The sequence below is a fragment of the Rhodnius prolixus genome, unplaced genomic scaffold (genome assembly GCF_049639745.1).
Source record: "Rhodnius prolixus isolate KJV_2025 unplaced genomic scaffold, Rpr scaffold_1, whole genome shotgun sequence".
NCBI classification, from domain to species: domain Eukaryota; kingdom Metazoa; phylum Arthropoda; class Insecta; order Hemiptera; family Reduviidae; genus Rhodnius; species Rhodnius prolixus.
Window position 1 is genome coordinate 47,800,988 of NW_027411581.1, and position 26,096 is coordinate 47,827,083.

The following is a 26,096-nucleotide window of genomic DNA, read 5'->3' on the forward strand; positions in this document are numbered from 1 at the left end:
TAAGCAGTGCTTTATTACACCTAAGAGCAATTGCTAAGAGGAAAATTTCTTTCTGTTGGTGGCCGTCATCAGGGTAAGTACGTTATTCGTGACTAGTCAGTATACTGTTCATAACTAGTTAATATGTTAAGTAAGTTTTTCTTCTTTGTTAACTTGTAGGAATAGTGTAACTGCAAAGTTGAAAGCTTTATAAAAAAATTTATATTTCAGATATTTTAAATAACCAGGGTAACATATTGTTCAGGAAATACCTTCACAAAAGTTTATCTACACGTTTGATAATCCTCGCTACAATGTAAGTACAATTTAGTATAACAATTATTTTACGAAGGTTATTTCGATTTTTCTTATTGTTTTAAGTGTAGAATTGAAAAATTAAACGTGAGTAGTTTCCTAGAAAGTACAGTTACTAGCCGCCATGTTGAAAACGTCATGGCTGCATTCCACCTCGTGCTTCCCTAAATTGATTTTTAGTTGACCTCTAAGGTAATTTGCTCACACTGCGAAATTTATTAAATAATATTATTTTAAAATCAAATTCAATGCATTCGCTAGTTTAGTGATTTTCTTCAGATATTACCAGAAAATTTATTATCTTAATACTTGTCATGTACGGTTTTTAAATAGTATATTTGATTATTAAAGCAAGAGTTTCTATACCATACCCTCAGTTTATTTAACCTAGATTCCTAGAAAATGCTTATATTGTGAATTAAAAGAATAAAATGATTGATTCAAGATGACTGCCTTCTCTCCAAACTAACTTGTTTTAATGTAGTGTAATTTCATATTCACAGTTTCTATGGAGTTTAAATAATTTACTTTATATTAATGTATTTCTTAAAGCAAGAGTCTCAACATTTCCCTTCAGTTGAATTAGCTGTTAGATTCTTTGAAGTCATAGTTGATTGGTTGGTTTAAGTAAGTTCAAATGGTTGATTCAAGATGGCTGCCTTCTCCCCAAACTAAACTTGGGTTTAATGTCGATATATGGTCATATTCTCAATTTTTATGGCTGTTGCTATAATGACTCAATTTAACAAAATATTAATATATTTGTTTTTTTTATTCTACTCTCTTTAAAAAACTTATGGTTTTCAACCCTAATTTCAATTTTGAACTCAGAATAAAGTAATAATTAGTTACACTTCAGTAACTAGTAAATAAAACACTTGCATACAATGTTTAAAAAATATTAATTTTCTGAGTGGGGAGGAAAAATTGATTTCCCGATCTGGCAATTTACGAAGGAGTGGGGGATTTTTCATGGACTGAGAAAAAATGAACAGTATGAAACCAAAATCATTTAGCCTAGGTTAATTCTGTGAGTCGCCCTGTTCGCTGGTGCGCCAGCGTAATTGGAACGTCGTCCTGTTAAATTGGTATTTTTTCTTTGTTCTTTTATCTCCTCATTAACTGATTTTAAAATCATAATTATGTAATTTTTTGTATTCGTTTCGAGATTTTAATTTGCAAAGTGAAAATATTTCTGACTGAATGTTAAATTTTCGGTTAGTTTTGATTTTTTGCTTTCTCCTCCTACGCGGCCGCAGGCCCCTTCTTTACTTAAAAAATCTGAAGACTTGCTGGTTTACGGAAAGATTGTTTTAAATGCATTTTTATCATTATAATGGAAAAAAGTTGAGATTTTATTTTTCGAATATTATGCGTATTATTGCTTTTCTAAAACCTAAATTACAATTGTAAAATTGTAATTTTTTTTATTTTAGGAAATTCACTAATGGAAATAACGGCTACACTAAGAGCAGCGGAAATGATGGAAGAGGTTACAAGCGTGTTGCTAATGATTCAAAAATGATTAATTCTAGGAATAATTCCAATGGATTTCGAGGTGGTGCACGCTTAAATGGATCTGCTGGCCAAAATAGCCTTGGTCGGACTCTAAAAGCTGTAATGTGGGAATCTCATGATTTAACACCATTTAAAAAAGACTTCTATACTATACATTGCAATGTGATTAATAGGTAAGTGATATTCTAATCATATAAAAATATTTTTCTTCTCGTTCTAACCTGAAGTGGTAATATTTCTTTAGGCATTTTAAATTTACCATGTAAACTTTAGTATGCTTATTTTATTTTTGTTAATGCAATGATAGAACTAAATATTTCGTTGTTTTATATAAGGTATCTTGTCGGTTGACTCGTTAGTTGTATAGTCAGTCGTGTTTGGTTATTTATATATATCGTTGATTTACAAAATAGACCCAGAATGCTGTGTACTCTCAAGTTTTTTGAGCAGCTCCATTGTATACTTTTTAATGAGGTAAGGGTTGGCCACCCCTTCCAGACGCTTGGAGTTTTCTGAACTGCTCTAAACATTCATTCTAGCCTCCTTACAGGACTAGAACCTTTAGATGTGCGATTCTATAACCATTCCACATTCCAGGACGTTAGGTCCGCCTGAAATAATAGGAAATGCAAATACTTTTTAGTCAAGACCAGAATCCACAGCGAAATGATCTTGAAGAATTTTTAAGTATCCAAAAGAAAAGTGTTTTTCAAACGATTGTTATTGTTTATGAAAATATGATTCTGAATTGAGTGATACAAAAAAATGTTTAGTAATTAGTAAAAGATCTCAGATTGAATGAAGATATTTTAAGGTGGACTAGTGCCCATCTTGATTGTTCTCTAGCCCTACTATCGCAATCCAAAGAGATATTCTCATTTCTATTTTTTTTTTTTTTTTTTTTTTTTTTTTTTTTTTTTTTTTTCAATTTTAGACCATTCCATGAAGTTAATAAATACCGAGAGAGCAAAGACATAATCGTAAAGGGGAATGCAGATAATCCTATTCAATTCTTCGAGGAAGCAAATTTTCCAGACTACCTCATGCACACCATTAAGTGAGTTTATCTAATGTATCTTTTTATAAAGGTTATTTGTATTACAATGTTATTAATATTGTCCTAATTATAATTGTAGGCGTGCTGGATTTGATTTTCCAACTGCAATTCAGGCACAAGGTTGGCCCATCGCTCTTAGCGGTAAAAACATGGTAGGAATTGCCCAAACTGGATCAGGCAAAACATTGGCTGTAAGTGTTGATTTTTTTTACAAATTTATTTCTGTACTCTGTTGCTAGGCACTATTCTACGCAATATTTCTGGCCAAAATGCTAGTTTACGTAGTGACAGTACAGATAACTGCATAAAGTTAGATGTACAATAAATTTACGTAATACAAATTAATAATTGTGTTACTAATAAAAGCACGTATCTAAAAACAGTTTTTACTTTAGCTTTTTTAAAGTATACGTGAGTAATTTCGTTTCTTAGAAATTTAATTTTGAATAAGTATGAAATAATTTTATTGGAAGGCATGAATTCCAATTCTGAATTTCTTCAGTTAATTACTTTGATTAAAAGGCCATTATAATTCAAGAATATATTTTTTCGTTGAATGTTGGTCCTGTTTAATTCTATCAAATTTTGTAATTATTAAAAATAGTGTTTGTTCGTAACGTATATAATTAAGTTGTTTTATCATAATTAAATAGACTGGCCCAGCGTTAGCCATGAAGTCTATCTTAAAAAAAATCTCTTCAGATATTTCTGCAAAACATTTTGTAATGTGATATACGACAATTAAATGCTATTTTTTTATTTTGCAGTACATGTTGCCTGCAATTGTTCATATAAAACACCAACCAAAAATTGCAAGAGGAGATGGTCCTATAGCTTTAGTTCTTGCTCCAACAAGGGAATTAGCTCAACAGATTCAGCAGGTACTTAAATTTATGTTAATAAAAAAAGAGAGCACCTGACAACCCCCAAAATATTAAGCCGCCTCAGCATGTTCCATATGGCACGTTAGAGTGGCTCATTTTGGGAATATTAATTTACTTTTTAATTATCGAACTGTTTGTCACATACTGATTTTAAAAAGTGACATTTATTTGAAATATTGATTTATTGATATAATTAAAGTATTTAACTGATTTTAAAAAGTGACGTTTAAATAAAATCATTGATTCTTCCATTCATACTAGTAGACACCAGTGATTTTAGGAAGCCAGGAAGTTCTGTATGTGAATCAATGTGGAATGTTATATAATATTAATTTTGTTCCATATGGAGTCAGTTGTTACATTTATTTTATAATATGACAACGTTAACCTATGGTACAGTAAACATTTCTTCCAGGCTGAAGTCGTTTTGACGCTTAAGCATTGGAGGAAATTTAGTCGGTGAAGCTACATGTTGTGTTTTCCTTATCAACATGGTCACTGGTTACTGACGTACAATTCTTTTGTAATAATGCAGTTATTTAAAAAAAAAAATTATTTTAAGAGTTGGTCAGAAAAGACGATACATTTTTACTTTGATGTAACTTTGGCGTTTTTATTGATTATTTAGTGATTTTCTGAGCTAGAAACATGAATACTTTTTAATAATAATTAGTTAATTTTTGTCTTTAGCCTTGAAGATAATGGAATAAACGTCGAAAATTTTAAAAATAGTATAATTTGGAGCTAAATTCTAAAAATCGTAATAATTTCACTAAATCTTAATCTGAATGTAACAAAGAAAAAAAGCACTTAAAGCTGAGGTTCATTTTCTAAAATTGAACTTTCAGCGCAACTCAGCGATGTTACACAGTTAGGCAGAATGTAAGAATCGTTTCCTTGTATCTTGACACAGAAACAATGCTTTTGGACTGATGGATTTGCGAAAAGTATTCTATAATAGAAAGTGTTGTGTAAATTAAATGTATGATGTATACCATACGATATTAGAAGTGTAAAACTTTCAAATTGTCCTTTGCACACATTTCATTGAATACAAATGTAAGATATTCGAATTATATGACGTTCTAGTTGTATTGTAGTTATGCAATTATTGTATATTGAGCTTTTTTCTGATAGAATTTGGAGAATGGTTGCAAATTTGTTAGAAGTTTTTATTTATTATTAACAAATTTTCTATTTACAGGTTGCTAGAGAGTTCGGTGCTCCATGTAAACAGCATTCAACATGTATTTTTGGTGGTGCTCCTAAAGGGCCCCAAGCAAGAGATTTAGAAAGAGGTGTAGATACTGTGATTGCGACTCCTGGCAGACTGATAGACTTTCTTGAAAAGGGTACCACTAATTTAAGAAGGTGTACTTATTTAGTTCTGGATGAAGCAGATAGAATGTTGGATATGGGTTTTGAACCTCAAATTAGAAAAATCATGGAACAAATAAGAGTAAGTTTTGTATAATACATTGCAGTTTGTATATTTTAAATTTTTGGAAATGATGATTTTGTTACCCAGCTCACGCTGAATTTCAATCCGTGAAGAGTTAGGTAAATATCTGATCAGTTTTACCACCCCTCCATTAACAACCAGAAAATCGAATGATGAACGTCTTTTGATATATTCATTTTTTTTTTTTATATTCTATCACCGTAATAAAGTTAATGATGTAGGGATAATTTATGTACTTCAATTGTTAGTGACTAGTTATTGAAGTATTTTATTAGGTGTTAAGCCTATATTTGCCTGTTTTGTAATTTAATCCCTAATTCGTTGCTAGATATCTCACTTTTAGTACCGCCAACCCATAGAGAGAACTAGATAGCCTACAAATGATTAATACTCGATTTCATGAATGAAAATCAGTTTAGAAATGCTCTTTCTATTCGTGTTCAACTTCCAATTTTTTTTACAAAGCTGCAAGACCTTAACACGGCGGGTAAATCTGGGTAAGCACTTAATTATGTACTATAGGGGAATCCAAATCACTGTTGCAATGGTTCCGTTGCCCTGGAATCCAAAAACCATTGCAATAATAAAATGTAGGACCTCGTAGTGACAATACTATTATATATAGATATATACTGTTTTTATTATTTATATAAAACAATTTTGTATTACTTTCTCACAGCCGGACAGGCAGGTGTTAATGTGGTCTGCTACATGGCCAAAAGAAGTGCAAGCTCTTGCCCAAGATTATCTTAGAGATTATGTACAAGTAAATATTGGCTCATTAGAATTGGCTGCAAATCATAACATACAGCAAATTGTTGAAGTTTGTCAGGAAAATGATAAACAACAAAAGTAAGTTTAAAAAACTGTTTAAGCAGGGTAAAAGTGAAAATATTTTTTCCAATCTCAGATAATCAGTTTTTTACTAGCAAGTAAAATCCTTCTTTGCGCAAGACCATCACTTTCTGCACACTGGGTTTACAATTAGATTACCAAATTGTATATTACGAAAATCCATTTAGAAAAATTGGATTGTTTCTGTATATAAAGTATACACAAAAATAGCGTTTTGATATTTTTTAACAAAAACAGCAAAGAAATAGTCTTCATTATTGTGCATGTTATTGGTATGTTAATTCTGTATGTTCAAATTAAATTAACATTTTATTGTTTTTGAGTAGCACAACTCATATGTTAATAATATTCAAGTATTTTTATCTTGTTTTAATAGACCGAGAACGGTTTGTTTTTTAATTTCATTGAATTGTTATAATTTATTATTTTATTAGTTTTTTTTACCTTAGGAAAAATATCAGTTACGATTATTGCGGAAATGTTCCCTTATGAGCTCGCCTTCGGCTCATATCACAAAATCTCACTTTTGAGATTAATACTTGAAAAAATTTCTTACCTCACACATGTAACGATTAACAACTCAATGCTCGGACAGATAGTTAACTATGTACTAAATTTCTGAGGCCTTATCCAATATTAGTTTCAAAATGTGCATTAATTCTAAATTTCACAGAGTGTTACTTAAAGATTTATTTTGTAGGTTGAAAAGCCTTCTTGAAGAAATCGGAAGCTCTAAACTGGAAAGAACTATCATTTTTGTGGAAACTAAGAAAAAAGTTGAAGCTATTGCAAATGGACTCAAGCGACTTGGGTATTAATATAATTTCATTTTAATTTTAATTACAACTTTATTGATAGTAAATCTCCTGATCGCCTACTTCCCTTTAACTGAACGAGAAACATGTAAGCAATACAAAAAAATGGTTCTGTATTTATTTGGGCAATGTGTTTCAAAAACAAAAATTACGGTAGGGCTTATTTACATGATAAAATAAGCTCAGTGGTTGGTTTGCAGGAATAGACTCTCATTTTGCCTTTTTTGAGATTAACCTTTCTCCCCCCCCAAAAAAAAGCTCGATATAATTTCAAATTTGTGACAAGCCTTTACCGTAAATGCGAGAAATCAGATTTTTTTTTTGTGAGCAATTACACAAGCTTGTCAGTATATCATTTTCCTAGAAAAATGAATTTCGTTTGGTTCTGAATAACGATTTTTAAGAGAAAGTACCCAGAAAAGTTAAAATGAGAGCTGTAGGTATTAATAGTGCACTCAGAAAAGTTAGATAAAGAGATTACTGAATCAGCGAACTAGGGGACCGGTTTCTACCCCGACTGCTTTAGGAGGCTTAGGTTCCAGTAACAAGCTGAAAACAATTGGAGAAGTAACTCGGAAAATAATAACGGACGGGCTCTTTTGACTTCTTTGCTGGTTAGAGTTAAGGTTTCATTTTGGTTGTTTGGATATCTTAATTTGAGCCAATCAGTGAGAAATCCAGTGAGAGCATGTTTTTAAAGTGTTGAGACAATGAGAATGGCGGCCGGACTTTTTTTTTTGTGCATTGTTGGCGTCCGGACAGTGTAATCGTTACTTTTCCTTCTCTATGAACATACTGAGCTACAAGAAGCATCTAGGAAGAGAAAATCTAAGGGCAGGTTTAATCTCAAACCCCGTACTGTATTAATAACCGAGCTAAACTCTTCCCTTATTTTTAGAGTATTAAATAATATCGCTTTTCTACGGCGGAAAATGAAAGTTTATAATTTTATTCTCTTCTATGTTAGGCTTTGAGTTTTAGCCGTACATTTTACCTGAAGCTGTAACGCATTATTCTAATAATCAAAACGTTATGTTCTTTACCAAATCCTCATCCGTTTCAGATGGCCAGCAGTTTGTATACATGGTGATAAATCGCAGAACGAAAGGGATTACGTTTTAAGAGGTATGTTGAATATTAAATACATTTAATATTTTTTTTATATATATATCAAGTTGCAATGATGAAATTGTTTTCTGATAATTAATGATTCACTTTATCCTTTAAGAAGACCTGAGCAATGGTGTTTATTATTCGACCCAGGAGCGCTCTTCTTTATATAAAATAATAACTTTTTTTTGGTTTTTTCAGATTTTCGTAGAGGCAAATCATTGATATTGGTCGCCACAGACGTGGCAGCCCGCGGACTTGGTAAGTCGGGCAACTGATTTTTTTGTGGGTGAAATCTTCGCGCTGAAATTTTTGTTTACAAAAAAAAAAAACATGTATGGTTAGACAACCAAGGGAGGATAAAATTGGATTTGATTGGGGAGATTTATATTTTTTGTGAGAGAGAAGAGATAAAAATTAAATGCGAAAAAAGTTTTTGAAATAAAAGTTGGTTAGTAGGGTTTTGGTTTTGGGTATCTTTATTTTAAATTTTTTTTGGTAATAAATTTGATGAAGAGGGAATATAGTTTTTCGAATTTACTTAATAGGGTCAGGCGCTCAGGTGGAACACGTTCTAATAAATACAAATCCCATGTGTAAGCTAAGCTTTATTGAGGCCGACGTTTTTTTAAATTGAAAATACTCGGATTCATGGGTAAGTAGATTATCCTTAAGGGGGATCCCTAATAGAAAGACTGTTCTTTCTCGCCATTTTTGGAGCAAATATGTTGGGCCTTGCTTTTTCTAGAACAGATCAAATGGAAATTATTTGATTTTTCTCCCCCTACCCCCACCAAAGTCTTAGCTTAGTGCAATAAAAGTAAAAACTCTTTTTTTTGCAAATGTTCATTTACGAATTAAATTTAATAGTAAAAGAAATGTTCATGTATCCATTTTTTGTTTTATATAAAATCTTAACATGGGAATTCATAATTTGAACGTGTTTCTTGTGTTGTGTTCCAGAGGCACCAAAGCTTATAGGAAAAATCACTTAAATTAAAATATATTAATTAAGGAGTGATCAAAAGTTGTTTAAAAAATATATATGTAAAAAAAAAAAAAAAATACATAGCGGGTGCCTCTGCAGTTCGCCCGGATGTTCGGGCGAAAAAACTAACCAGCACTGTGCCAATGTGTCCGGCCCTAGGCCAGATTCTTCTAAAGGAAGGAACTGTGCAGTCTCAGACTCTCTCTCACCTAAACAACAGGTTGGTTAACATTTTTCACTTTTTCTAGAATAATGATTTTCGGTGCCAGGCCGTAAATGATGCCAAATAACTTATTTTTTATAGAAAAGCTGTTTATAAATTGTTTTTCTGGCCTGGTGCCTTATTTACTTTAAACTTGTGATTAAATCGTTGATAAAATTTTACAGAAATTGTCGGATTAATATTCGTCAACGGGATGTCTTTAAAAGTAGAAATGTTATGTTTTAAGGCCATTAATGAGCTTATTGTTGATTGGTAAAGGTATCTGTTCATTCTGAGCATGCATCCATTCATTTGGCAAGAAAGTAATGAACCAAATGTTTAAACCGCAACATATTTTTTTTTCGTTACTAATGAATTTCTGTGGGTGTGTATTTTGACTATAGATGTTGAAGACGTAATGTTTGTCATTAACTACGACTTCCCTAATTCTTCTGAAGATTACATACATCGGATAGGGAGGACTGGTCGATCAACCTCTACAGGAACGGCGTACACCTTTTTTACTCCAAATAACCAGAAACAAGCAAGAGATCTTGTGTCGGTTTTAATAGAAGCCAAACAAGAAGTTTCACCTGAGTTACGTGCTATGTCGCATGTATCAAATGGAGGAGGTTACAATAGAAGTAAGTTTCATTTATTTTTGTGTTCATGTTGAAAATAGAAACTCGTCCACGAGAATTAACTTAAAAAATCATATTCTAGATTATAGGTACGGTACTTTCAAAGGAGGAAAATTCGGAAACTCGGGAAATAGGTTCAACAGAAATGGTTTTAATGGAAGCAGCAACGGTTACAACAGAAACGCCATCGCCGTTGCAGGAGGCAGAGAGGGATTCGGGGATACCATGCATAAAAGATTTAATTAGAAGGGTTGATGTGCAAATGTGGTGAGTAAATTTAGTGATTGGATTTAAAATGTATACACCTCCAACTTGGAGCGTCACTACTGCTATACTAGTGATGGCTTATGCCTCGGAGGTAAATCAAATTGGATAATAACTTCGGTACCTTGCTGTTACATGGCTTGGTTCTATCCTCTAGATTAACCACATGGTAGTAATCAGTAATTTGTTCTTTATTATTCTTTCTGAAAAGCAAATTTTGTAGTGGAATCACATTTGAGAATGGTACTTCACTTTTAAATGCCCACAGTGATTTTACTTATACGATTCAAGTTGTATTGTGTATTTCAGACAATCATTTGTTATGAACCAACCAAAACTTCCTCAACTTGAAAGAATCTAATTGGACAAATTTATATTTGATTCTCTGTGATGTTAAAACACAACTTGTCGAAATTATATTTATACTGTTCTGTAATAATTTTGTGCGAGTTATTCTTAGAGTAATAAATATTTCAAATCAAATATTTTAATTCATTTTGGTTAATTGTTCTTTAACCTCAATGTATGTTTAAATAGAAATGTGATAATTTTGTTTTCGTTTTTTTTTTATCTTTTTGACAGTATTTCATTAAACTTGAATGTCAAATCCAAAGAGAAGCTTTATTTTTATTTTATAAAGTGTTTTGTACAAGTGCACATTCTATAAATCCATGTATATTTTTTTTCTTTGTATTTATATGTTAAATATAGTTAATAGTCTCTAAAAGTGTATTTTTAATTGCTGAACCATGCTGCCAGTGTTCCATTTAGTCAGCTCTAATGAGAGAATTAAATGCAACTTATGCCGTCAGTAAACACGTGAATAAATGATTTTTCATTTTGTTAAATTTATTAAAATTTTCCCTACTGTTACTAAATCGCAATAGACCAATTGTTTAGAGCAGATATGTAGAACTAATAAAGCCAGTCGATAGTTGGATATTAATGATGACCAAAGACTAATCCCAGCTCTCTGAATGCTTTGCTGAGGCGTCTGATCTGAAAAATCCATGGACTTGCTGGCTGAATCAATTAATGTCCGTTAAGTTAGTTCATCTTTCAACTTTTAAGTTTTGTGGGAGGATGATTTGATTAGTAACGTAACGACACAGCACGTTACTATTGATTTGGTGGGGAATCACGTAGTTTTTACCGTGTTTTATGCCGGGTGTGATGAGAGATATAACCGTCAAACGGGGAGTCGTAGTGGCTAGGAATTATTACAAAGGAGGTGGGGATTATTTTGACCAGCATAAATTTAATTATTAAGAGGTTTATCATACTGTGTACATTATTTTTTTGTATTGAAATATAATGGTGTATATAATTTAAGTTGTATTATTTCTTTGTTCCATGATTTCATTTATTTTGTGGAAGAAGTGAAGAATGCCGTTAGTGTCGCAAAACAGAAATTATTAAGGAAACTCAGTGGTGGGCACTATTACTTAATTTTTTTTATTTAAGGCGCGTCATCATTTCAGGTTTCCAAGGGGAGCAGAATTATCACCAATCATAATTTTTTTTTTCTTTACCGTCTATTTCTCCTGTTTCCACTCCAAATTCTGCTTGTCTTTTTCTACGAAGTATATAAGGTGGAGAATCAGTTTGGCCTTAAGTTAAAAACTAGCTCAACATCTTTATTAACCACAAATCAGAGATCAATATATAAAATTCAGAAACAAGTGAGCAACTTACAAATGAATTACCATACGTAATGTAACAACTTAAGCAAAATTGTTGAAAATAATTGACTAGAGACACCGCAAATATTAGAATTGCTCTTGGGATTATAAGAAAAAGTGGTTCTTTGCGCGTCCGTCAAGTTGGTATGGCCACCACCGAGTTTTTTAACCAAATTTCGCACATCGTTTGTGCCGGCGATTCACAAAGTTTCACATCGTTCTTTGCAGTACATACAATTCATTTTGAGATTACCTCTAAATCACTACCTAGTACGTTGACGTAATATTTATGATCCTGGTCGATACTGCGAGCTTACCACTAAAGTTAAAAGTGGGATAGGTTTTGATTCCCAAGGAAAGCAGAACTGAACGTTTCTGTAACCGAACAATTGGAGTTCCACTTTACGCTGTTAAATAAATATCAAATGATGATACGTGGATGCAATAAAGAAGTTAAGAACGAGCACGTGTAAATAAGTTAAGGCAGGAGGAACATTAAACTTAAACGTCCATCTACTCTTGTATCTCTAAAGCTTTTGGTAGGGTGATACTCGTATATTGTTTGAAGTTTCTATCCATCGAAGATGGTTGAAATCTCCCAAACAAAAGCTCAACAGAAATAGAACTGAGACAGACAGAGAAGTTTCAAAATACATATATCTAGTTCATACACACCTTCAAGAACTACAACACAAGATTAAATAATTTTTTTTATTATAAACTTTCAAAAATCTTAAATACTTCGTTCATTCTGAAACAAATAAATTATAATTAAAAGTCTTGAAACAATGAGAATCAAATTAAATCTAAATTTAACAAATATAACTGTTTACCTGATTCTTTAGGTCTTCTATATTGTTTCCATGGATGGACAAAGATTTGATCTTCTACTTCCAAAGATTTTACGTACTGTATCAATTGTTTAAAGTCATCATGATCTTTTTCAAAATTTGGGCTATCTAATTTGTTAAAATATCCTTTGCCGTTTTCCTAAAAAAAAAAAAAAAACTTTTTTCTTTTTTTGTCTAACTTAATCAACTGAAACAGCCATTTGTGGATATACATAATAGAACTAGTGGCTATAAGCCGAATCACTACGACCAAAAAGATCTGTGGCTATCTAAAGCGTAAAATTTGTGCATAATTTTAGGTGACTGATATAGAAAGAACTGGTAGTTTGCCTGTGTTCGTTCAACTGGTCAACTAACATCGCCGAAGAAGTGGCCATCCACCCCATACGAGGTAATAAGGAGAATGTTCGACAACAGCCGAATGTAAAATTAAGTTAGCAACTGTTTCTTTGCAAAACTAGTAAAAAACTTGTAAACCGATAATTTCAAATGAAATAACTCTTCTATTTAAAATTAAGGTGATCAAAATGTGAACTCAATAAATCAGGAAACGATCCACTACTAAAAATATTCATACATTTTTCAGCAGATGGGCTCAAACAAGTAAGTTGTAAGGTTCAATCTAAGAAAAGTTACAAATTTATATTTTATAGAGTATAAATTATATAAAGTACAGATTGGTGAGGTTTTGGTTAAGCCGCACAGTTGTGGTACAGAACCATTCTCAATACCTCAAACCTAGTCTTGGATAGAATAAGTTGCTTTATATCGGCGTGACATCTATCTTCATTCCGCTAACGTTCTGAATATTGTCATCGCTGTCTGGTCTCGAAACAAAAAAAAAAGTTTTAAGCCTATTTGAACGCTCTCTTTCGCAAGGAATTCATATTATCGCTCTTCTTAATTCCAGCGTGTCCTTAACCCACAGTATAATCCAACCTATTTTCTTTCTAAGATTACCGAGTCTGCTACATCATTGATATTTGACTTTTGAAGTGCACATCTAGAATTGCTGCACATCATGACAAAATATATCTCTGCTTTGACCTTTTCTTGCTGGTCTTGAAGTTTACCAAGATAGCTACCCCACCTCTGCCGTGCACGCCGAAGAAATGAGCCTACACCTTTTAGAACATTTTAAATGCTTGCCAAAAAACTTTTAGTAAATACGCAGAATATGACAAGCCCATTATTAAAAGTATTATTTATTTAAACACAGGTATTAACGACTAAGTAATGGTAAAAGCGCTCTAAATTGTATTGTTACGCTCCTTTCCTTGGAACAGTGAAAGTCTCACAAACATAAAGTAAGTCTTAACCTTTATTTTCAGAACTCAAAATAAAAAAAAGATCTTATAATTAGGTAAATGAAATAGCTTACCTTCATTTTAATATGCCTTTGAATCTCTTGATTAAAATTTTCTAAGTTTTGAATAAACTTAATATTAGGTTTCATTTCATACTTAGTTAACAGTCTTACAAGAAAGTTAATTGCTTTAAAATCCCAAGAACGACAAGCCGAATGCAGTAATGTTCCTAAAATCTGAATGTTTATCCTGAGAAAAATAAAAGCACATGTAAACGTTGATATGTAAAGAATAATACATTTATATGTGTGTGTAAAAAGTTTCTTTACTTTACTTTGGGAAATTACCTAAATCCTGATGCTTTGATTTCTTTAAGTAACTTCATCGAATCTCTTAAATTTGTAGAACCCAAAGCTAAAACTCCAAATGTCACTATATTCGGGATGAGTTGTTCTTCTCTAATAATATTAAGTACTTCCTTTAAAGTTTAAGTAAAATTTTTAAATATATAAAGTTAGAAATGGTTAATAATTAGTAATAAGTTAGAAAGATAATTGATTTGAGTTCATAAGAAAACAATTAGAAGTTCTTAGCCACTTACACTGTTTAAATCATTTGTAACTTTCTATAACTACTCAAAATTTGGGGGATAACAAAACATCTTGGATCTTTGCAGTCATACATAATTCATATGTTACTTCAAGAAAGTATGAATTGTGAATAGATTGGTAAAAATCTAGGAGACTATGCACTATCTTCTTTCCGACAGGGAAATCTACGGTTAACCTCCCACTTCTTCAAGGAAGTTGGAGTACCAGCAAGTACCCTCAACTAAACTAACACCCCCAATATTCACAAAAGACACTTTGGAGCCTGCATAAGTAGTTTGCAAAACCCACATACAAACTCTGGCTAATCTCACATACTTATTTACCTTAACCGCGATACAAATACGAATGACTACTCTATGACATTCATTAGCACTTAAGGAAGCCGCATTACGGCTATAGAAGCATAGGATTTGGTTTTATTAAGCCACTCCCTCTTTAATCTACACTAGGTTCTGATTTCCAAAGGAGAGCAGAACAAAACCTTACAGAATACAGTACATTATTGAAGTTTCTGTTACCGAACAATTGGAATTACCATTTTACGCTATTAAATAAACATTATAAAATAATAATACGTGGATACAATAAGGAAGTTACGAGTGTGTGTACATAACAAGAAGTTAGAGCAGGAGGAGCTAGCTAGAAGGAACAAAGAGAATTCATACTGTTCGTAAATGGGTTTTTGACTTAAGCTATGTCTTTTGTTTGATATGGCGAATCCCTTAGCGTTGACTAAAAGTTTTACCAAGCCTGCTCCTGACAGAGGTCACAATTTAATTATTTATTCATTTTTTATTTTTTTTAATGAAATTAAAAATGTTCTATTTTTATTCTACAAATTCAAAGTTTTCGGCTGTGGTACACGCGTCACTTTTTTAATTTACGCCTTAAGTGAGTAAAAGCGTAAGATAACTAGCGAAGTCGAGAAATTTTAATCTTTATACAAGAAAAATTCTTTCCTAAATTTAAGTTTTTTTTCTATTAATTCTAAATAAAATAGAATAGAAAAGGAACCAAAGGATGAAGTGAATGAAACCTCTAAAAATTCTGGTGACTCCAGAGTAACGCACATTCCTTACGGCCTCACACTCATGTTAAACACCCTATAACAGACTCGAAGATTAACACGAAACAGTATCATGGTTGATAATTTAATGATCACGCATTTTTGGTTTTGTAGCCTCCGCCTATACAATCTCAAAATCTCTACCTACCTAAGAATAGGTTAAGATTGTTTTCCTTTTCTTTTTCTTCTTAATTTAATAATGGCTCGGACACATTTCAAGGATGGAAGAGGAAAGGATTCCAAGACGGATCATGGAATGGGACCCAGAGAGAAGAAGGAGAAGAGGCAGGCCGAAGCTGGCGTGGCTGAAAATGGCTAAGGAGGATATGGCTGGATGTGGCGTCTCGATAGAAGATGCGAAAAATAGAGAGATTTGGAGAAGTAGAATAAAAAATTAAATTAGTTTGGGCGAGGGAATCCTCATTGTGGGGAAAACCCTTAGAAAAAAAAAAAATTAATAGGTAATTATTAAAAAAAAAAAAAAAATGCTCAAAGCTTGCTCTATGCAGACAATACCAATATTTTTCACTAAAATAAAACTTACTTTTGCTCCAGGAAAATTATTGTTTATATTTCTCTTTTTTATCAGCATATTACAGAAATCCAAATCTCTCTTAATTCCTAGCTGGTTCATTTGAGTCATTAAAAGCTGGAAGCAAAAAAAAAACAAAAAATATCAACTTCCTACATAAAGGGTTGGCAATTTATTTAGAAGGAGAAACAATAAGCATACCTTTTCTTCCTCAATGTTCGGACCAATTGTGTAGAGAAGTTGAGTAAATGTTTTAATATCCGGTTTTGAGCCTGTACTTAGCATCATATTTATAAATCCTTCGCGACCCCCAAGAAACATTAACCTAAAAAATTAAGTTACGGCGACGCAAAAAAAAAAAAATCGTATAAACAAACCTAAACTAAATTACTTACCTATGCCAAGGTTTAACAATTTTTTTTAAATCTATAAGAAATGATTGTTGAGACGCCAGAACTGGAACCAAAGTTGTTTCTTTATTTCCTTCTTTAGTTGCGACAATGTTTAAATCCTTAGGTACTTCTCTTTTTACATCAGCTGGTGCTTTCAATTTTTTTAATTCCTACAACAGTGTGTGAATTCCAAGCGTTTAGTACAGTTTGATATAAGCGAGTACCATGAAGTAAAATATCCATTTCATTCTCTTTGTAATCGCTGCGATTTCGAGTTTTCATCAAAATATCTTTTTTGAGGTCCCCCGATTCCAAAGAAAAAAAAGGGGGTTTTAAAAACTAGTGTTTCTCTATTTCTCTCTTTCTGTACGTGTGTGTGTGGAAATAATATCTTAACAACTAAAAATCTGTGGAAGCTGAAATATTATTAATATATGGCCTGATTGGGCCACATCAGGGCACTTTACTTACCTTAGCGATAAAACAATCAAACAATAATTTAAAATTTTCTCGAAAATGGATTTTCTTTTAACTACTCATCCGCACACATTTAATCAAGATAGTCTACAAGTTTTATTTGAAACATTTTTCCAGAATAATTCTAATTAAGGGCAATTCTAGAAGAAAGATGTGGGTAGGCTCTAAATAACATTTAGAAAACCACGGTATTTTGTACTCCTTCATGTTATGAGAGAAAGGTGAGGAATGTTAAAATTCCGAATTTTCATGAAAATTTAAGGATTTGAAGTACCACCTTTACTGAATGGACTTTGTACTTCTCTGAGATTTTTTTTTCGAAAACCCTTGCTACAAATTTCTCTAAACTGTGACAAAAGTTTTTATTAGAATAACTTTTTGGGACTTTTTAGGCGCCACAGTAGCCGAGACCTTCTTTGCGAAACCTGCAAAGCTAATATATTCTGTGGTACTGAGTTTGATTCCCGGTCCAGGCCTTTGATTTTTATATTATGTTTAATATGAGAACTTTGTAGTAAATTATATTTGTTATCGCCTTCGACTACGACACCTAATTGGTAGACGTAAAGCCCACCTGAAAAATAGGCATTACTATTACTTTATTTTTTTATTTTTTTGGCTATTTTGACGTTCCTTTAAGTCAGAAACTCTAGAATTGCAATAAGAGAAAGACTGCAGTCATATTCACAAATTCACACATGTTCATAAATTAATGCCAGTTTAAAAACAAATGGGGAATTCATATAACGACATTGAAGTATTCCATATGCACCTTTTCTTGCAGAACTTAGAGGAATATAATCTACCTACTACCCAATTTATCAAAATAGAGTATTTTTTTAGAGAAAGTATTTGTCTCTCTTATCTCAGTTAATGTGCCTTCCGCATACACTTTCTTTATACATCCAGACTAGAATTTTCGTCATCTTCTATTTGTTTCTCCCACAATCCTCAACCCTACGCACATTCGTTATGTTATCTCATATGGCTTAATAAAAAGATGGAATTTATTTGCCAATGAGGCGTCGCAGTTGATTTAAGTCAAAGAATCCCATTAATTGTTAATGGTTTTAAGAGGAGGAAGAAATTTTATCTATGGCAGTAATGTTACCCACTAAAAACGTTGGGTCGCCAGTTGCCACAAGTTACTGAATCCTACTTTTAACAGTCTTCAGTCTCATAAGCACAACCGTTCTATTCCTCGTTTATCGACAACTCTGTCTCCATGACCTAATTGAATGCACTACTCTCAAATCTCAAGGGTAAAATTTCCTTAGCCTGATAGTCATATTCAAGTTTTATAAAAGCCTCCTTATGCTTTTTATAACATGTTTGCTCAAGTTTTCCAAGTTATTCTCAGTCAGAATGAGAATTTTGGACGTGACAATAACTTACTAAATGAAATCAAAAAGAGAATCAATAAGGCTTTTCCCCAAATACAATTAAATTCTCAAAAATTAATAATCTGAATCCATAAGTGCTGTAATGGTAGGCTTAGGGCAAAAAAAAAATGCTTTAAACAGCAGATGTGAGCTCCAAACAGCTGAGTTACAGCACAGTATTGAAATAAGTTCAGTACTTGACATTTGTAATTCTAAGATAATTTTTCAACTAAAATTTAGTCCCAATTTTGTTATTTCCTGTTTGATGAAAGATGAATTTCTATAATTTAATAAAATATAATTCATTCAAATTGTGTGAGGGGGGAAATAAGTTAAAATTGGTATTTGTGGCTACCGGTACTAAATTTGTTTCTTGCTAGTACTATCGGACTTAAGTGCGACTTTAAGGACGCAATTATTCATTTTTCGCAATTTCTTCGAAAATAACCCCTACAATTTTCTTTAAATTTCGCAAACCTAACCTTTAACCTTTTACAACAATAATTTTTGCACGTAAATTTGTTTGTTGAGGTCCTCATAGACAAAAGGCATTCCCTCTGGGCAACGTCGGAAAAGTGAACGGATCAGTCAGCTGAATAAACTGATTCACAGCTTTGAAAACTAAGCTTAATAAAAATCTGTTACAGAAATGCGATTATGTATTACAGATTTGGGGGGGGGGGAGAGCTTTGAAAAATGGCTTCACAGTTGTATCTAAATTTTGATTCACACCGCTCTGGAAAACTAATTTAATCATAACGTTATGTAGGTCGCTCAAATAGAACTATGTGGAGTATGAACTGTAACCTCGTATTTTTTTTTTATTATTATTAAGATTAGCAACAGTTCAAATCATTAAAGAAATATTTTGAGATTGTAGGACCTCGAAACGATATTTTTAGAAAAACAAAAATATCAAAAACTGACAAACAATCGCAATGAAAATTATATGTTACAGAGAAAAATGGTTTTGATTATCGTTAGTATATAAATTTTGGCTTTACCAAATTTAATGAAGGTAAAAGTGTATCTACGTCTGCCTTGAATCTATTTATGTCCCCCAAAGAACAATCTCTGGTACATCTTAATAACAAATTATACGTATATGTTGTTGGCATCAAGTTTCTCTCCATCATTTTTCGCCAAACCTGCAACAATGTTTAAAAAAACTTAATAGCCTAATTATTTTTTAATCTCACTTTTTTAAAACCTAAATAATTGTAATAATCAGCTGAGAAAACAGAAATAAATGTTTTTTGCAGTTGTGCAGTTACATAATTACACACTTAAGAGTTGAAACTAAATTGAACTAAAGAGTTAAATTGAAAAAAAAAGAAATTTCTTATCCAGTACTCAACTACATTTTTTTTTTAAAGGGAATATTGTTATGTTACGACACCTAATTGGTAGTTGGATGTAAAGCCCGCATGAAAAAATAGGCAATTGCTTTATTTTACTTATTGTTATGTTGTCATGTCGGAGGGTTTCTGCGACAAATCATTCGTTCAGCTGAATCACCTCCAACTCTTATGTTTCGTACTCTTCCCTCATATTTTCAATACTCCCCACACTTCTGCATTCATCATTTATTTCCTTTTCCAACTTTGGAGAATTCCAACTTTTGAAATTTTATCTAATACTAGTAACATAAGTATTTACTATCCGACCGAGTCACTATTCTTCATTCCACCAATCAGTATCACTATATCATTAATTTCTCTCATCAATATATTTTCTGCCAATAAAATTAATATATTCAAGAATTTGCTATTCATACTAATATTTGGATTTTAATAAAATTTGGAATTTATAGTCCCAATTCGAAAGACATTCATTTTTCTCTAATAAGGTCTAGAAGCAAAATCGTTTAGCTATCGTTACAATTAATGTAAACTTGAATAATGGATAATATGAATTAACTCCTTTTTTAACTTCACGGTCCATCAAGGGAAAGAAAGCTGTAAGAAGCTACTAAAAAAAGAAAAACTAAGAAAAAGCAGCATGATTCGAACCCAGAATCTCCGCGTAAGGATTTCAAATACACTAACGGGCTAATCCCATTCTAGAAAGTTATTATTAATATACTTTTTATTCGAAGCTAATCTTATTAGATTTATTAATCAAACTACCTGGCAAAACTCCATTTCTATTTTTGAAATTTTTCTTTTAATTTCCCTTTAAAAAATTGAAAAAATACAAGATAATTGGCATTTGTTTGCACAAACAATACAACTGGAATACCTAACCTAAGAATTAGGAACACACAGCAGCAACTCCAATTTCTGGTCAATATTTTTATTTACTTCACTGCATCATTTTCATTCGAACATAAATAGAAACATTAGCAAAATAAAAATTTCAGATAGAAAAATGTAGCTCACTTTTAAAGGTGGCAAAAAAATTTATGAAATAATTAGGTCTAATAAATTACCATCAAGGCATGTCTAAATCCAGAATCTTTATTTGTTGCACAAGCTTGCAGTAGAAAATTCATTGTTTCGGAAGTAATTGAAATTCCTCTGACAGACATCTCGTCAACAATACCAAATGCTCTTTCTATTTCACCACAGCGACCAAATGCTATAATATAAAAAACGTATTTTAAGATGTATTGATTTAAGACATTTTGTTTTTTAAAAAAACACCCACATGCAGTCTGTCTTAAGACATACAACTGCCCTCAAACAAAAATTTCTTGTGAAAACGCAATTTCGAAAAGCAAAACATGCCTTCTTACAAGGAGGAGTAAGAGAGTGTTAAGATAATATACAAGTTCATAGTTCTGTGACTACGAGCTGGGACAGAAAAACTTATTCTTGAAATACTCTTACGCTAAGGAGGGGGGTGAAGAGGGGAACCGACTGCGGCCACGACTCTAGCTAGGATAAACAATTCAGCCCAGTAATGTAATTTTTTGCCTATCGATGTATTAGAACAGTTGCACGAACTCTTGCCACACTTCTCCCTTTCGATGGTAAATTCTTGATGGCACACGAGTTGGAGAAGTATTGTAACTTAATTCTGTTTTCTTCTTGCTTTCTCACGCAAACTTATAATTTTTTCTCATTCGCACTCGAGGTGGTGTAATGCTTACTCATAATTAGGGTAGTACTGAGAGTAAATAACTCGGAGCCCTGTCAAAAAAAGATCTAACTTTATCTTCTACTTTTTGTCGAAAAAGGAGAGGAGACTGCGTTCCTGAACTGACCCTGGTTAAGGGTTCTTGCTACGATAAAGAATTTTTTGACAGTTTTTTTTTTTTAATCTCAATGATTTAACTTTTTATAAGCATTCATCTCAGGGAAGTCAATTTTAATTGCCCAACTATTTATGTGTAAAGGTCAGTTGGGCAAACATTTGCGACAGCAATAATGTTGCTAAGTTTTAAAACCTTGGTCTGTGTTTATTTCTGAAACATAGTTCCTGAGGACTCCTCCATAACTAATTCAAAAACATATTTCTTCTGGCAGAGCAAAACTTATAACACAGAGATACTAGAAAGAACTCTGAATTAGTTAGTAAGTTTTCTTCCTCAATATACCCATTGCGGTAGTGTATTTAGCCACCTTATTTTTTGTGACCGGATAAAAAGTGCAGGCAAAATTAAAAAATATAGACATCACCTTTTATGACTGCGTGGGCTATTTGTTGATTCAATTCGACTCCTTTCTCCAACATCAGCTCCCACAGACCAGCAGCTCTCGTAATACCATCATTAGGCCAAGGGCTGTTTGCACAAGCATCGAACAAGGATGTATAAACGCTGTTTTTCATTTGTAAGCCACGTTTTTTCATCTAAAATGCATATTTTAATTTTATTCTGAAACTAATGTGTAATGAAACACAAATTAGTTATAAAAAATCTTCCTCTTACGATTATCTTCATGTACCATCTTTTCCATCTTTTGTTTTATTCGAAATATGTGTCCTCATCTATATGATCATCTACCAGCATCGCCAGGATATTAGATGGTAATTTTTTTTTTTTTAATTGGCCAAAAGAACTTCCCAGTAAAAATCACTCACATCGGAGGTACACATATCAAAAAAACTGGGGCATATTTGATTATTGTATAATGTAAAGCCAGAGCACAAAGTCAGTCACAAATACTGCTACTGAATTAGCACTATAAAGTTTAGGCCTTTATCTTATTAATAAATTCTGCTAAATAGGTGAACGCTAGTTACTAAGGTGAATTTGATGTTTCCCACTTAGTACCAAACACTCATAACCATATAATTACCTGATTATAGAGCTGAAATGCTTTCTTCGTATAACCAGCTTTTGCACAGCCTGATATAAGCAATCGATATATGTAAACATTAGGTTTGGCTTTTTCCTTTTTCATTCTAACTTCCAGCACATCTATTGCGTCCAACAACTGTAATAAATTTAATCCTTTAATATCTTCTAGTTAAAAATCACTTACAAGGAAATTAAAATATTTGTACAACCTTTTTTTCAGTAAGAAATTGTTTTATAAATTTTGCGTATTCCAACGTTCTAAGTCTAGTTTTCCCATCCAAACCTTCAAGATATTCCTCTACATTATCGTCTTCCTCTTCTGTCAAATCCTCCAGCCTAAAAAAAAAAGGCAAGCAGAAACCGTTCTGTGATGTTTAATTCTTTGAGAATAAATTATTAGTGATTTATACACAAATATTATATGTATATAAGTTGAATATTAGTAAACGTAAAATGTAATCTGTACGAACCTTTCTCGGAGTACTGATTCCTTACTAAGGGTTCCAAAGGTGTCAGAATCGTCTGCTAAAGGAAGTTTCCCTTCACTTCTCTTTATTTCTTCCACTCTAACTGCATTTGAGCACTCTTCTTTTCTATTTAACTGAAAATGTTTATCTCTTACTGCCTCCTTGGTATTCGAAGAATCAAAATATTTTTTTCTTGTCATACAGTATAAAATACTTTTGAACTGTTGTACTTCTGCTTGATTACAAGTGCTGATAGCTTTTACAATATATCCAGAAAACACCAAGCGTAGGAACATATTCGCGCAATTATTTCAACACATTCTTATGAAACAAATTAGCTTAGCTTTTCTTTATTTAATACCGAAAGTCTGATGCTCAACATTAAAATAAATTTAATATTATTTCAACAAAAATGTATTTTTCTACTTCTTGGTTAATTATTTTAGAAAACAGAAATTGCTCTTACAAATCACAATATTATTACAAAAATAAAATTTTACCTCCCGTCAATAAAATTGTAATAAAATGAGTTGGATACCTAACGCACTTATAGAAACAAGATACACATTATAGCCTTTTTATTCCTTCCCTCTTAAAGTCCTTGCCTGAATGTCATAACTTTCATTTCAAAGTTCTTTTACATAAATTTCTAAAATAAATGTCACCCTTATACAAAATGCTTATAAAAAAAGCCTCCTTCTATTGCGATTATTTGTAAGTACAATATCTCCATATAGAAAAAATAAAAACATTATTTATTACAATATATTTACAGTGAGGGGCGTCTGCAAAAAAAAAACGAACTCTTACCCATTTTGTAAAATTCAATTCCTTTTCGTTGATTAAGTTATTATTTTCAGTTCATTTATATAGTTCCTACATTTAAAACAAATTTATTACTCAATACTTGTTCAATAATAAATTATTTGAAATCCTTTTTTCTATTTATTAGTACGAGTCATAAATTAAACGCTTCTGAACATCTGGTTAAAAAAAAATTCCTTCAAGTAATTTTACGTTTTTTTTACCATTTGCGACACTTTTTAAAGAAGTTTATTGAATTTTCAAAACTGTTTGAACATACTGCTTAAAATTCTTTCTTATATTCTTCCAAAATTGATTCATACCCTCCCTCTGATGCAGCAGAAATGCATTTTCGTTTCAAGTTGTATGCTAATAACGATTGAAGTACATCAAAAATTAAAATGATTTTAAATAAAGAAAAATAAAAAAAATCGTTTACTGCTCATAAATAGCAACAATTTACAAAAAGTTTGAATAAGACACTTTGCTGCATCGATAAGGAAAATTAAGTATCGATTAGTGTTGTTAAACAATCAAAAAAAGTAGTAAGTAAAAGTGAAGTACCAGTGATGAACTTCTGTGGGAAAATTGTGCTAATAACTGGGGCTTCCTCTGGAATAGGAGCTTCTACAGCAATTGAGTTCGCCAAATTAGGGGCATCTCTAGCTTTGACTGGTAGGAATAAAATTAATCTGGAAAATATTGCAAAAAAATGCAAAGAAGTTTCCAGCTCGGGTGAGATACCGTTAACAGTTACAGGTGATCTCTCAAAAGAAGAAGACACAAAGCGAATTTTTGATGAAACTGTAAAAAGATTCAAAAAATTGGATGTTTTGGTGAACAATGCTGGCATTATAGAAACGGGCTCAATAGAGAATACCTCCTTAGAACAGTTCGATAGAATGTTTAACATCAACGTCAGATCAATATATCATTTAACGATGCTCGCTGTTCCTTATTTAATCAAAAGCAAAGGAAACATCGTAAACGTATCAAGTGTCAATGGTATTAGATCTTTTCCAGGAGTATTAGCATACTGTATGTCAAAATCTGCAGTGGACCAATTTACAAATTGCGTAGCATTAGAACTAGCATCCAAACAAGTACGTGTGAACAGTGTTAACCCAGGAGTTACCATTACTGAACTTCAAAAAAGAGGAGGAATGAATGAAGAAGCCTACACAAAATTCTTGGAAAGATCTAAAGAAACGCACGCACTTGGTAGACCCGGTATGCCAGAAGAAGTGGCTAATACCATCACATTCCTCGCCAGCGATTTAGCTAGTTTCATAACAGCCGCTAATTTACCTGTAGATGGTGGTAGACATGCTCTATGTCCAAGATAAAACCATGTTTTAAAATTGGCAAAAGTTAAAGGCTTATGTTTAAATACATAACGATGAGTTTAAAAAAATTTTATTTTTCTGTACCTTTTTTAATCTGAATTTGGTTAAAAAAAAAAAACTATTATTAACTTACAGAAAAAAGACTATAACCATAAAGTATATTACCATTTCATTGCATAAGTCCTAAAAAATAATCCATCAGAAAAAAAACAAATTCCTAAAGTTTATCCAACAGAAATCAGGAAACAATTAGCTGCAGATGTTGAAAGTATTCATAAAATCAGCTGCAGCCTGTCCCTACATAGATAATAGTTAAAGCCTAAAGAGAAACTAAAATATAATATATTACTTGAAAAAGCGGAACAATAACAGGGTAAAATCTTAATTTTTTTTATTATTATTTAATTAATGGCTTAGAAACTTTTTTTGTGACCAACAAAAAAATAAAACAGGAAACGGTGAGTTTTTATTAGTCATACAAATTTAGGGCACTATCTCGACCAGCTCTTATCTTTATTGACGTAACGAAATTAAAAAACTAATAAATTTAGCCGGTCTAGTGACCCTTTCAGGCAACCAAGTTTAATCGAATTTGGAACTCAACTTACATGTTCCGAGATAATTAAGCTTACAAAATTATTGAACAATTTAATTTAAAATACGCCATTTGAACAAAAAATGTCCACACATTCTTAATTCATAAAAAAAAAATTACAAAAAATAATTTTCTTCGAATCCTTGTTTTTTTATGTACCTAAATTAAGACAAAATTCTGCTCCATAAAGTTAAACAGTAACAGGAATATTGAACTTGGATACTTCATTGTCACTTTTCTGAAGTGAG

At 32.0% G+C, this 26,096-nt stretch overlaps 3 protein-coding genes across 8 annotated transcripts; 2 read left to right on the forward strand and 1 right to left on the reverse strand.

Moving 5' to 3' along the window:
* Positions 1-10,817, forward strand: LOC141448867 (probable ATP-dependent RNA helicase DDX5). 5 transcript variants are annotated; one of them, XM_074117659.1, is made up of 14 exons: positions 1-73; positions 211-295; positions 1,731-1,985; positions 2,747-2,869; positions 2,949-3,060; positions 3,637-3,750; positions 4,958-5,212; positions 5,895-6,067; positions 6,771-6,881; positions 7,949-8,010; positions 8,197-8,256; positions 9,590-9,829; positions 9,909-10,093; positions 10,400-10,817. In XM_074117659.1, coding segments are annotated over exons 2-13 (1,671 nt in total). In that variant the 5' UTR covers positions 1-73; positions 211-293; the 3' UTR covers positions 10,073-10,093; positions 10,400-10,817. The 5 variants fall into 5 exon arrangements, 4 of the variants coding, with proteins under 4 accessions (XP_073973760.1, XP_073973776.1, XP_073973750.1 ...); XM_074117675.1 differs by having other exon boundaries at positions 3-73; positions 1,830-1,985; XR_012455245.1 differs by lacking the exon at positions 10,400-10,817 and adding an exon at positions 8,959-9,203 and having other exon boundaries at positions 60-130; positions 9,909-10,047.
* Positions 10,613-23,979, reverse strand: LOC141448853 (pentatricopeptide repeat-containing protein 1, mitochondrial). Of its 2 annotated transcripts, XR_012455234.1 has the most exons (14): positions 23,107-23,979; positions 22,846-22,972; positions 22,635-22,772; positions 22,014-22,185; positions 20,822-20,970; positions 19,395-19,538; positions 16,535-16,701; positions 16,341-16,464; positions 16,152-16,256; positions 14,278-14,408; positions 14,005-14,179; positions 12,606-12,762; positions 12,448-12,523; positions 10,613-12,147 (listed from the first exon to the last, which is right to left on the reverse strand). XR_012455234.1 is itself a non-coding variant. In XM_074117622.1 (13 exons), exons 1-13 carry the CDS (start codon positions 23,397-23,399, stop codon positions 12,519-12,521), a joined length of 1,887 nt encoding a protein of 628 aa, XP_073973723.1. In that variant the 5' UTR covers positions 23,400-23,979; the 3' UTR covers positions 10,613-12,518. The 2 variants fall into 2 exon arrangements, 1 of the variants encoding a protein (XP_073973723.1); XM_074117622.1 differs by having other exon boundaries at positions 10,613-12,523.
* A 451-nt stretch (positions 23,980-24,430) lies between these two features.
* LOC141449023 (3-oxoacyl-[acyl-carrier-protein] reductase FabG-like) lies at positions 24,431-26,012 on the forward strand. Its single transcript, XM_074118024.1, has one exon. The coding sequence runs from the start codon at positions 24,477-24,479 to the stop codon at positions 25,251-25,253; it is 777 nt and encodes a 258-aa protein (XP_073974125.1). The 5' UTR covers positions 24,431-24,476; the 3' UTR covers positions 25,254-26,012.
* Positions 26,013-26,096: the final 84 nt, after the last annotated feature.

Excerpts from the sequence above, each read along its gene's own strand:
- LOC141449023 (XM_074118024.1), top strand. The coding sequence starts at position 24,477 with ATGAACTTCTGTGGGAAAATTGTGCTAATAACTGGGGCTTCCTCTGGA.
- LOC141448867 (XM_074117649.1), top strand. Across the intron at positions 3,061-3,636 it reads GATCAGGCAAAACATTGGCT|TACATGTTGCCTGCAATTGT; the intron begins GTAAGTGTTGAT and ends TTTATTTTGCAG. Across the intron at positions 9,830-9,908 it reads TGGAGGAGGTTACAATAGAA|ATTATAGGTACGGTACTTTC; the intron begins GTAAGTTTCATT and ends ATCATATTCTAG.
- LOC141448853 (XM_074117622.1), bottom strand. The coding sequence starts at position 23,399 with ATGTTCCTACGCTTGGTGTTTTCTGGATATATTGTAAAAGCTATCAGC. Across the intron at positions 16,465-16,534 it reads ATTGTTAAACCTTGGCATAG|GTTAATGTTTCTTGGGGGTC; the intron begins GTAAGTAATTTA and ends TTAATTTTTTAG. Across the intron at positions 16,257-16,340 it reads CGAACATTGAGGAAGAAAAG|CTTTTAATGACTCAAATGAA; the intron begins GTATGCTTATTG and ends TTTTGCTTCCAG.